The following is a 12,806-nucleotide window of genomic DNA, read 5'->3' as shown; positions in this document are numbered from 1 at the left end:
CTACCTACCATGTCACAGGCTGTGTTTGAAAAAATGACAGGAGCTGACTTGCTAATACTTTATCACTGTCCAGGGCTTAGTAAATAGACCCCAATATTGTCCTTGCAGCATTGTGTGGACACAGTGGGAGCAGAGAGTGCTAATCTACCTGCACCACACCCCCTCTCTACAAGCAGATTATTTGCTGAATTATTTATTTAATAGTTTTTTTTTTTTTATACAGCACAGCATATTCTGTTGCTCTTTACCCATTTTTGTTCTATAACTGTTCTAATTGTAAAGACAGAGGTAGGAAGGCCCTGCTCACAATATATACAGAAATAGGCATTGCTACACAAGGATAGATGCTACCCGTTACATAATGGTCCACCAGATTACTAGATCCTTAATGGGTTGTACGATATGATCACCCAGCAATGTTGGAAGACAAAATGTGAGGTTGTGTGGACAGTACAGAGAGGATGTAACTGGATAAGGAAGCAATGAAGGTTATGTGGGTGTGTTTGGAACTTGGTAGGCTTGTCTGAATAGATGACTTTTCAGGGAACGTTTAAAAGGTTTGGAGACTAGGAGTCTTATTGTGCGTGGGAGTGCATTCCACAGAGTGGGTGAAGCCCAGGTAAAGTCCTGTAATTTTGAGTGGGAATAGGTAATACATGTGGATGCGAGACACAGATCTTGTGCAGAGCGGAGAGGTCTGGTAGGGAGATATTTTGAGATGAGTGGAGATGTATGATGGTGCAGTTTGGTTAATAGCCTTGTATGCAAGTAAAAGCATTTTATATTTAACACAATAGAATACCGGTAACCAATGGAGGGACGGAGAGCGGATCAGCAGACGACGAATGTCTAGCGAGGAAGATTAGCCTTGCAGCTGCATTTAAAACGTATTGTAGAGGTGAGAACCTATGTTTGGGAAGACCAGTAAGGAGACTATTACAATAATCAATGCGGGAGAGGAGTGCATGGATTAGGGTTTTTGCAGCGTCTTGTGTAAGATAAGGACATATTTTGGATATGGTTTTTTTTAGGTGCATGTAACATGATTTAGAGACAGATTGAATGCGGGGAACAAAGGACAGTTCAGAGTCAAGCATGACACCTAGGTTGTGGGGTAAGGTGGATAGTCACATTTGCAACAGTTATGGAGATATCAGGTTGGTAACTACTCTTGGCTGGTGGGAAAAATAATTAATTCCGTTTTGGAAATGTTGTTTGAGGTGGCGAGATGACATCCAAGACGAAATGGCAGACAAGCATCCAAATATACGAAGCGCAGACAACAATCCACCCCCCTGCTCCCTCCCACCTGTCAGCAGTACAGGCCTCCCACTGCCATGTCCAGGTAACCCTGACATGGTGCTGGAGCAATGGAAGAGGTGCAACCTCCGTGGCAGACTTTTGCCTCCCATACTTCTGCCACTGCATATACCCAGTCCTTATATGACCGTATGCATGCATTACACAGGGATGGATCAGGAGAGAGACACGGGGGTTTGATTCCAAGTTGACCATAGCCCTGCAAAAATTTTGCAGGGCTACGATCATGACCACAGACATGCTGGGGGATGCCCAGCACAGGGCTATCCCACTCCGCATGTCAGTCCCCACACCCCCCAGCAAAAGTATCAAACAGCAACGATGCTTTTGCACTTTAGGAGTAGCTCCCAGCCAGTGCATCTTTAGCATGCTGGCCAGGAGCTACTCATCGCTCCCTGGCCTGCAATGGCTGCATGTGACGTCACGCCGCCGCTGCAGCCCACCCCCCGCACGGTCTGGCCATGCCTGCATTGGCCAGCCCACGAAACGTCAGCCAAACGGCACCATTCCACCCCCCACCCCTCCCGCCTCTGCCTCTTAGGCAGAGAATTTTAGCGCAGTCATCTGGCATGCTCCACCTCTGCAGCGCCGACCCAATCACACTGCTGCGATAAACTGCAGCGTGCGATTGGGTCAGTATGACCCCCATGATCCATGAGGAAGGCTGGCGTGACAACACAGCAGGACGTGGTGCCATGGCTGCATACCTACCCCATGGTGGTGAAATAAACCTAAAGGCTGCAGCCACCAAGTTCTTTTCTGGGAGTCAGAATAGCCACACCCAATCAGCAGCTTCTGTCTGTGTGCTGCTGAGGTAGGTGGCCGGGTGTGTGCAGCATGAGATTCAGTGATTGGCAGTACGCACTGGCCTTAGGCTGAAGCACCTGTCAGTCTCTGGAGAGCTCCGCCTCAGATTTACGACAAGTTGACACAAGTTTTAAGTTTCATATCCAACCATTGTCATGTTAACAGGTTCAAAAAGGTCAACCTTAAGCACCATCTACCATTTACCAGTCTACTTAATGCATGTCTGTAGACACTAGGGGGTATTCAATTGAAGTCGGAAAGATGGCTGTTTATAGGTCGGAAGGGGTTCCGATCTATTCACTGGGTCTTGTTCTCTCTCCTCCCCCTCCCGACAAGTCGGGAATTCCTGACTTGTTGGAATCCACGTGGATTCCAACAAGTCAGGAACGCGGCCAAACTCGAGAAGTTAGTCCCATTTCTGACAATGGGAGACAAAAAAAAAAAAAAAAAAAAAAAAAAAAAAAAAATTAAAAAAAATTCTGATTGACATTGTTAGAAACGGGCCAAACCTGTTGCGTTTGGCTGAGTCATTGAATAACTCACACGTCAGATCCAACATAAAATTGAATATGCCTGTATCTATAAATTGGAACCCCCTTTTTTGTTCTGTTAAGCCGAAGACTGAACCATAGTTTCACTTTAATTATAAGGACAGGCTAGTTGGTTACTGTACAGAAAAGCCTTCACAACAGGATTAGAGAATAATGTTTATTTGTTTACATGGCACAGATGACATCAAATTACTTGTCAAGTCAGATTGATAAGGGCCTGCATTAGGCTCATTGAACTGAGCCTATATTTTATAGTTAAGTCTATACAGGTAGTTTTATTTTCTTTTGTAGATCCGAACACATTTCACATCGTCAATTGAGCAAGTCTAGAAGAGAAACAATGGAGTTAGACATACTGTAACTGCATTTTCTCTATACTAAAGCTGACAAACTTTTCATTAAGAAACTTTACATTTATACAGTGACCTGAACTCAATCATGAATTCTTAAAGCAAGGTGTTACAATACTGTAGGTGGCTTTTTACACAAGTTTCCATGCAACAAAATGTACCAGCCCCATAGAACTTACTTTCATCTAAATGGAGAAACTAGGGATCATTAATTAACAGGTTTAAAGACCAGGTTAGAGTTTTACTGCTACTACTTGCGGCAAATAAGAACCTCTGTACCATCCGCATGCATGAGGAAACCTCCAAGGATGGGTGTAGTACGGTTTGCCGGCGGTCGGGGTCCCGGCGACCAGCATACCGGAATCCCGACAGCAGGGAGAGTGCACATGAGCACCTTGTGGGCTCGCTGCACTCGCCACGCTGCAGGCACGGTGGCGCGTTACGCCATCTATTTTCCCTCCGGGGGGGGGTCGCGGACCCCCAAGAGGGAGAAAAGATGTTGGTATGCCAGCAACCTGAAGACCACCCTCCAGGAATAGGTGCCAACCCTACAATGTGGAAAGTGACCGCTTATACGAATCCCTGGTAGCCTGCTATGCATGTGTGGTCAAATAGCCATTACCAGGGATCCTTCTCCTGGTAAAATTTGTGGTAAGTAGCCCATAGACCAAGGTGGTGTTACCTACCGAGTCAATGTCCAGAAGGCCCACTATACATATTTCACACTATAGCAGCCCCCACAGAAGCCTATGTGGTGTACAATGGTGTTTGTAAACAAGGGAACTGCAGCAAATAGAGAGACCCCAGTAACTCATCCAGGGTATACTAGCATTATGCACCCAACACTGCTAGCACGCACGGTTTGGTTTTGCAACATCCATCATGGATGAGTCCCTTGCACACTGAAAAGGTCTATAAAATCATCATGTATGACTGTCAATACCACCTATGCCGTTTGGTTACGGATGAAAGATGCCACAGTCATGTGTAGGAAAGCTAGAACCATACACAGGGCAAGCCACAATTCCCAGCAGTCACATTTCAAATAAGATTTTAATCTTATCCAGAAAAAAAATAATAGCATGCACCCCACAAACTTATAACATGGGTAGAGTCCTCATAACCCAAGTGGTGCCCAAGTACTGGATGGAGGAAAGCAGAGACCTTATAAAACGTAAAGTGGTCTATAATTGCTCATATCCCACAATAAATAAGACCTTACTTACCAAAACAGAACAATTACAGTACATAAAGCTAAACGATAAGTAGGTTTGTGCACATGGGAGTCTGGATCTCAGACACCGACCGTTTCCCCGATGTCCCATTCGCAGGCATTCTGTATACAACAGTTTCACCACATCCGATAATGTAATCGGGGTGGTAAAGCTCATGCTACTTTCCTTAGAAGGACATGTACTAAGCAGTGATAAAAGTAGAGAAGTGAGTAAGTGGAGAATTTGCCCTTGGCAACCAATCAGCTGCTCTGTATACTTTTATAGTATGCAAATTATAATTGTTACATAAATGCTGACTGTTTAACTTCTCCACATTTTCACTGCTTATTAAATGTCCCCCTTAGTTTCTACTCTACTATATGTAGTAATGGATTCTATAATTTATATGGATCCATTTGTAGGTCAGTGATTAAAATGTAGATTTTTTTATTATAATGCATGCTTATTTATAAATCTACTATGCAGTGGCTCTATTCTATTTGCAGAAATATTTATGTAGTCACAGGCTCCACTTTAGGAGGCGGCAGCCCGGTGTACTACATATTTGTTTATATACGTGCAATGAGTTGTCTTGATTGGTGCTGGATCTATGTGTAGTCAGATTGTTTTTTGTATAGAAGTGGTCTTGTCACAACAGGCTACTTACAGTTATCATGTTGCCATCTTTAACTTGTCGTGTTATTATAGACACTTTTCCATCCCATTCCTGCCGTTGTACTAACGCACCATTTTCACATTTTACAGTAGTCTGTAAGTTTCAGAAAAAGAGGTCAATGCAATATTAAATGTTAAAGCAGAAAAGGGAGAGCATGGAAGAGACAACTTGGGTTGGACAAGAACTTAGGGCAGGGGGAGTGTATCAAAGTCCGAAGGAGATCAAGTGGATGGAGTGTGATACAATACCAGCCAATCAGCTCCTAACTGCCATATTACAGGCCATGGTTTAAGTTAGGAGCTGATTGGCTGGCATTTTATCTCTGGTCACTTGATCTTTCTAAGGCTTAGTACACAGACCTTTATTTCTCCCCAAGCTTTGCTAAATCTAGCCCATAGAGAGAAATAGTGGTTTTCAGTTAACCATTAACCTTCACATCTCATGGGTGCATTAATTACCCAGGGATGCAGTTCACTCCCGGTGAAGTCCTGGTCCAGGCCCACTAGTTAAATCGCCTTTATGTCTTGCTAGCCCTCCACAAGGAGAGCAACAAGGACACCCCTTCCATTTATTGCAGTGTGCCCTAGACACAAACCAGAGTTTATATTTTAGCTCATGAATGCCAACTGTAGTATATATAGAGCAGAAAGACAGATTATCCAATCTGTACCAGACAGCGAGCAGGATAATAACTGCATATGAGCAGAGAATGGACCACCAGGGCCATAACTAGGGTGAAGCTTAGCGCAGAGGACATTTGCCCTGTGGGTGCACCATCTGCTGTTGATAGTATCAGTGACACATCAGTGGGAAGAGTCCAACAGAGCGAACATAACAGCACCCGTCCCTGTCTTCCCAGCACAACTGCGAGAAAGGAGCAGCGTCGTATGGATGTAGTGTACACATTGTGCCAATATAGCTGCTATCCCCATCTCAGAGAGCATAGTGCCACTGCCAGGTCCTACCCTGTCCCTACATTCACCAGCTATAGAATGGGGCCAGCCAGACCAGCTAAAGGTCACCTGTTCCTCCACAAACCAACTGTCTGTAACCCTATATACCCCCTTGCCTCCACAGCTATAAGCCTATATACCCATCACCTCTGTAGTTATAACACTAAGCTTTTATTGCCATAGCTGCCTCCTGACCTTTGACTTTCATTAAAAAAAAAAAATTGTTCATGAAATTGGCTATATACTGTAGTATCAGTAGTTACTCTTCTGCTATTACCTACACTAATGATGGTGCAATATATGCCATCCACCATTATATGATTTTTAATTTCCTTTGGCCATTTCTATAATAGAGATTTGGCTTAGATTACAGCAATTGGAGCTTTCAGCCAAAAAACATTGCAAAGGAAGGTCTCAAACCAGTAAGACTGTGGGCAGGATGTACTAAAGGGAAAATACGGTAAAACACTGTTTTGTTTTGAGCGGGGGGGGGGGGGGTGTCTTACCACATTTTCTTATGTGCTAACCCCTGGCTTTTTTAACACAGAGGGTATCACCATATTTTTATGGCGATACCCTATGGGCTTATTACCACATCCCACCACGCCGGTTTCACCCCCCCCCCAATGGCATACCTGGTCCCAGAACCCAAACTCATCCACCAGCAACACAGCCGGAGGTTCGTCCAGCTGCAGGGAGGAGTCCGGGACTGAACTACTGAAGTCACCTACCGGGGCTGGGATGTGACAGACCAGCCCCCCGCACACCTTCTCATAGGTATCGCAGAGGGCCTCTGTCATCGCATAGTGATGTTAAGCACATATGTTTGTACATACTGTATGCAAATAGCATTGCTGCAGTGGGCGGCAATGTATTTTAATACATCCTACCCCAAAATGTGGAAGACTGAACAGGGCCAGTTCTAGACCTTGTGGCGCCCAGGGCGAAAGTTTCCTGTGGCGCACCCCCCCCCCCCCCCCCCCCCCCAAGACGGCCAAATAGGGTTAATGCGCGTTAAGGGTGCGCGTAAAAAAATGGGGTGTGGTCAGTTTTGCTCCCTGTAGTTTCACACCCTGTAGAGCTGTGCCCCCAGTAGCAGCTGTGGCACCCCCAGTAGCAGCTGTGGCCGCCTTAGTAGTGCCCAAAAGTAGCTGTGCACCTAAAAAATAAAAAAAATTACCATCCCTGTTCCCGACCAGTGCACAGTCTCCGGCGCCGCTCCTCTCAGCTATGAGACGTCATGACATCTCCCCCATAGCACTGCACAGAAAGGTCCTCTCTGCGAAAGGAAACTAGACGCTACCTCACCGTGCGTCTAGATTCCCTTTGCGGAGAGGACCTTTTCAACACCGCCGCCATCCAAGTTAGTAGTGGCTCTTGCCATGGCGGCAGCGCCCCCGGGATAGCGGCGCTCCGGGCAAAAGTCCTGCTTGCCCATGGCAAGAGCCGCTACTGATGAACTCCAAACAGTGTGATAAGGCGGTGGTCAGTAGAGACATGCTGTTGCAGACAGCGAGATCTCCATGAGCATACACATATCTAATCTAATTAGCCAGTCTTGAATATATTGAGTAGATGATCAGAAGAACAAATCCACCAAATGTTCAGAGGGAATCCTGTGCTCCTATTACATCTCTAGCATACTGAACTGGGAGCCCTGAAAACATTCTGCTTAGGACACTGGGACATCTGTACCATCTAGGGATCACTTTCTAACAAACTGATGAATCATTTATAGTGTATGAAGTACTTGTTACCTTAACATTCCTGCCATCTGCAGTGGTTTCATCAAACTGTTTGTCTAATGGAAAACAAAGATCCGTTGACTTAAATGTGCTTTCTGTTTTTATAGACCAGTTATCGCCATCTTTAGAAATGGTCACATCCGGCTTCAACGCACCAGCAGTTGTCCGTGTGAGAAAAGGCACGCCTGCAGGAGACAGTATGAGGTCCATTAAATATCTAACACATTGATTGCATAAACTTTAATAGAAGTGGACATAAAATGTATCATGCAGCATAGCCAACTGACAGGACTTAGACTTGGGGGGGGAGGGTTCAGAATTGCAAGACACTTAACATGTGCAAACACTTGGTGTTGTCCCAGATAGTGGCTTGACACTTAAACCTCAAGTCATCTGAGGAACATAGGAGGTAATGCAGATCTGATTGCAGCAGCAAACTTGTTATCCAATAGGCAAAACCATGTGCACTTCAGGAAGGGAGGGGGGCAGATATAACATGTGCAGAGAGTTAGATTTGGGTGGAGTGTCTTCAGACTGAAATTTAAATTGCAGTGTAAAACCGAAGTAGCCAGTATTTACCCTGCACAGAAACAAAATAACCCACCCAAATCTAACTCTCTGCACGTTAGATCTGTTCACCTGCAGTGCACATGGTTTTGTCCATTAGCCAACAAAATTTGCTGCTGTGATCAGGTCTGAATTAGGCCCATAGTCAGAATCAAACACTTAAGGGGTGATTCAGAGAAGGATGCAGATAGTTGCATACGCAACAAGATCTGCTTCCGTCTCCTCATATTCTGGGAGCCGCTCAGCATAGGGCAGGGATGGGGAACCTTCGGCCCTCCAGCTGTTGAACTACACATCCCAGCATGCCCTGCAACAGTTTTAGCATGGCCAAATAGCAAAACTGTAACAAGGCATGCTGGTATGTTTAGTTCAACAGCTGGAGGGCCGAAGGTTCCTCATCCCTGGCATAGGGCAAGTCCGGCCATCATTTGTGGCACAGCCACAATTTCATTGCATACTAATCAATTTAAGGTCGACCCCTGCCCTGGCAGGCGGTTCATTGCCTTTTTTTTTTATAAAAGCGGCCACCCTGAAAAACACTTGACAACCCCCCTGCCATGCCAACACCCCCACCCCTAACAGCCACCGCTGTCAATCATTTTGCGGACGCATCCTTTGGGGGATGTGCCCACAACGTGAATTATTGCACATGTGCTATTGGTGGCAAGAGTGCCACACTTACAATCCAGATAAAAATAAAAAACCACCACACCCCACCACAAAATGAACAGACTTCTGTTATGGAGTGGTCAACCGCAAACAAATCTATAGGAAGAAGTCCACTTTGATGACTCACTTCATAGCGTAATCATCTTTCAGTAGTGAAGGGTGGAGGACCATCCACTCCGTAAGCACACAGGCTCAAATCAGAGTTGGGAGAAGGGAGACACGCCCACCAGTAACTGAACACTTTGGCCAAACCATGCAGCACTGCAGGTGGGGCAGATTTAAAATTTGCCGAGATATTTAGATTTGAGGGGACATGTTCCAGCTTAAAATCAAAATTGCAGTGTAAAAATCAAGCTGCACAGTATTTGTGGACCACATGAAGGAAGATAAAAAAATAAAATAAAAAGTAACCCCTCCCCCCTACCAGTTACCTTGCATGCAAAAAAAAAAAAAAAAAAAGTTATCATCTGCATTATAACATGGTTTGTCCCAGTGCAATGCCAAAATTTTGAGCACTTTGCTCAAACTTTAGAATCAGCCCCGGGTGATGGGAGAGAATCCCCCTCCCCACTAACTTTAAATTTTAGGGAGATGACCTTTGTGCAATATTTGAAATATACAAAACCAGAGATGTGCGGTTCTGGTTTCCTGAAATCCAAGCACACCCAAACTTAAGGGGTTCAGATTCAGAATCACTTTGGGGTTTCCGAGTGTAATGGAGTCCTGGTCTGTTAATTCAGAACTCTGGATTTTGTAATGCATGCAAGACATTCCAAACTACATGATTTTAGAAGTTTGATTTTCAAAAGGAAACCAAAAGATGTGTTTCTTTGCCAAATCCAGATGAATTGGAACCAAAACACTGGGGTCCGCTCACATCTCTATAAAAAAAAAAAAAAAAAAAAAAACACCTGACCAAAATCATAGTTCGTCATCAGGCTGTAGAAAGATTCAGTACCTTAAAGTCAGCATAACACATTACAAGCAAGAGTCACAGTCTAGAAAGCAGGAGAGCTCGGTCCTGCTCAAAGTTATACTTATTTAGAAGTACTAGGGAATAGAATTATGTTTAGTGGAGGTTTAATGTGTTATTACTATAGACACAGCCTTTATCTATGGATTATAGAAGAGATGAAAGGAACCCAGTGACCAGTTTCCTCACAGCAACGGTCACTCAAGAAACACTTTGCTCTAGCCCAGGCTGTACACGTGTACACTTCACCTGGTTACAGATTACCTGAAGTCACAATAGACTGCAAGGCTAGCACCATGTAATGCGTTTATAGTCTCCGGTAGAAGACTAGTATGGACTACAAGATTGGTATAGGATTTACTAAAAATATTTTCAAAGCTCATTTATTTCAGAATCTGCAAACAAAAATAAAAAAGTGGTTTCTGAAAATCAATTCCTTTTATTCTCAAAACTCGAATTTTTAGTAGATTTTGCCTACCAGATTTGAAAAGACAGTGGTAATATTTAAAAACCAAGCCTGATTTCGCATTTACTATTCATGCTCTTTTAAATATTAAAAGATTGGCAGAAATTGAGGGTTTTGAAGACACATTTCTTAGGAAATATACCCCAAAGACATCAGACTATTGAGTGTAAAACATAGAACCAAACAGATTTCATTTATTAACTTACCACATTTCTCCATATATTTAGAAAAATTTTCCTTATCAGGTTCTTCCAATTTCCAGGTACCAAGCAAGTCATCACACATGGTGGCTGTAATTTGGAGACAGGCTGTACACACAGAAAAGGCAGAGAGAGAATGGAAGGAACTCCTGGAAGATCCTGGCTTTTTAAATAGTTGCAGGGCTGAGCTTCAGTGATGTCATCAGTACTTGTAAGTAGTCAGTTCAGCTGGGAGAAACCTCCCTCTGTCCTGCAGTGCTGAATCAGCACTTGTCTTCTGGCATATGAGACTATCCCTCCTTAATTGTGTTTAAACAAGAAATGTCTTGTTCTACGTCCCCTTTCTCAACATATACTTCACTCCACACCCACTCTTGGAACTGCTCTGACAACAATCTTCATCAATTACTCCTTGTTCATTTTCACTGCAGAAACTGGTTTAATGTTGTGTGAAATCACTGCACTGTCAGTGTTTTATTAATGAATTAACTCAGTGTTTCCCAAACCTAGTCCTCAAGGCTCCCTAACAGTCCAAGTTTTAAGGATATTCATACATGAGCACAGATGGTTAAAAAGAAAGGACTGCAGTACTAACTAATACCCCTTTCAGACCGCATAAGTGGGTGGCACCCGGGACTTATGCACAGCTCCTTCACCGGGTGCAACCAGCTTGAGACCCCTTTTAGACTGGCAGCCCTATTCGGCATATTCGTATGTGACGTCTGCCGCTACGCATCCCGGAGGCGGCGCATCTCCAAGCACCACCTGTTCCTATAGTGCAGTGTTTCCTAACCTCGGTCCTCAAGGCACACTAACAGTGCTGGTTTTAGTGATATCCAGGCTTGAATACAGGTGACTTAAGTAGTACCTCAGTTATTTTGATTTAACCATCTGTGCTGAAGCCTGGATATCACTAAAATCTGCACTGTTGGTGTGCCTTGAGGACCGCGGTTGGGAATGCCTGCTATAGTGTGAACGGGTACCAGGTCGCATTAACCTGGCTTACCCGTTCACACTGCACAGTGACCAGGTTTATTTCCCCTGGCCCATTTCACACTGAAAATAACCCGGGTTTCTATGCGTTCACGTGCAATAACCGGGGTTATTTTTGCCAGTGTGAAAGGGGTATAACGGAGGAATACTTCTAAGTGCTCACAGCATCTGTTCCCATAGTTTTCTATGGGGGCAGTGCAGGGGCGGATAGGGAACAAAAAGCGGCCCTGGAAAAATTTGTACTAGTGGCCCCACATGGGCAGCACCAGAGGTGTAAGGTCTACCATGGGCCATGGCAGCAGCACCCACCCCCCAAACTTTCCAGATAGTGGGCTCGTCCAGCATCAAGGGGGAAGTTAAAAATAAATAAAATTAAATATTATGAGCACATTATATGATACACCTTCAGAATTTAGGAAACTATATAATTCTTTAGAAAGATATATTTTCTTGCTTATTACACCAACCGTATCCCAATAACTATTCACTCAATCTTATATGTCAGCCAAGCAGGCAGACAGTGCATACACTAGATCATCTGCAATCACAGGCTAAGTGGCAAAGTCATTTTCATATATGCTAATTATTTTGCATCTTGTTGATTATTTCTATAAAAAGGACAACATGTCCTCAAACAAAACAGGCCCCTCGGGTGTGTCGGCCCACCGGGAATCTTCCCTGGATACCCTGTGGCCAATCCGCCTCTGGGGCAGTGTAAAGGGGCTATTTAACGTGCCCTGAAAAGCTCTTTTGATCTTATAACCATTACCTAGAAAGGTAGTAGATCACTTTACCCACAGCAGGCATTCCCAATCTCAGTCCTCAAGGCACACTAAGTGGCCCTACACAAGTGGCGGAACTTGTGAGTGGTGGGCCCAGGTGCAAAACTATACTTTAGGCCCCCCTCCTCCACCCCACCCCAAATTCACAATATGCCACAAGACAGTAGGTGAGGTAAAGGGTGACAGCGATGAGGCAGAGGATGATGGGAATGAGGCAGAGGACGACAGGTAGATGGAGAGTTGGTAAAAGGGAGAGGCAATGGGTGACAGGAAAAAGGTGAGAGAGGGAGAAGCAGTGGGTGCCAGGGTGAGGCATTGGAGCATTGGAAGATGGACAGGGTGACAGGGATAGGGTGACTGGGAGAAGGTGAAGAGGAGAAGCAGATGGTATGAGAGGTCTCTGTAGGAAAGATTAAAGGGAGTAAATTGGGTTGAAAGGGTTCACTGGGACAAGAAGGGAAAGTGTCAGTGGGGGAGATAGGCAGAAAAAAAAGCAAGCGGCTTTAACATGAGAGCTGAGGAAAGACAATGCTACTGTAG

At 44.6% G+C, this 12,806-nt stretch overlaps 1 protein-coding gene across 1 annotated transcript; it reads right to left on the bottom strand.

The window, feature by feature from the left end:
• Positions 1-2,821: 2,821 nt before the first annotated feature.
• Positions 2,822-10,644, bottom strand: LOC134928351 (fatty acid-binding protein, adipocyte-like). Its single transcript, XM_063923996.1, has 4 exons — positions 10,498-10,644; positions 7,629-7,801; positions 4,910-5,011; positions 2,822-3,004 (listed from the first exon to the last, which is right to left on the bottom strand). The coding sequence occupies exons 1-4, from the start codon at positions 10,574-10,576 to the stop codon at positions 2,954-2,956; spliced, it is 405 nt and encodes a 134-aa protein (XP_063780066.1). The 5' UTR covers positions 10,577-10,644; the 3' UTR covers positions 2,822-2,953.
• Positions 10,645-12,806: the final 2,162 nt, after the last annotated feature.

This window comes from Pseudophryne corroboree, chromosome 5, assembly GCF_028390025.1.
Source record: "Pseudophryne corroboree isolate aPseCor3 chromosome 5, aPseCor3.hap2, whole genome shotgun sequence".
Taxonomy (NCBI): Eukaryota; Metazoa; Chordata; class Amphibia; order Anura; family Myobatrachidae; genus Pseudophryne; species Pseudophryne corroboree.
This window is presented reverse-complemented; position numbering and strand designations above follow the sequence as displayed.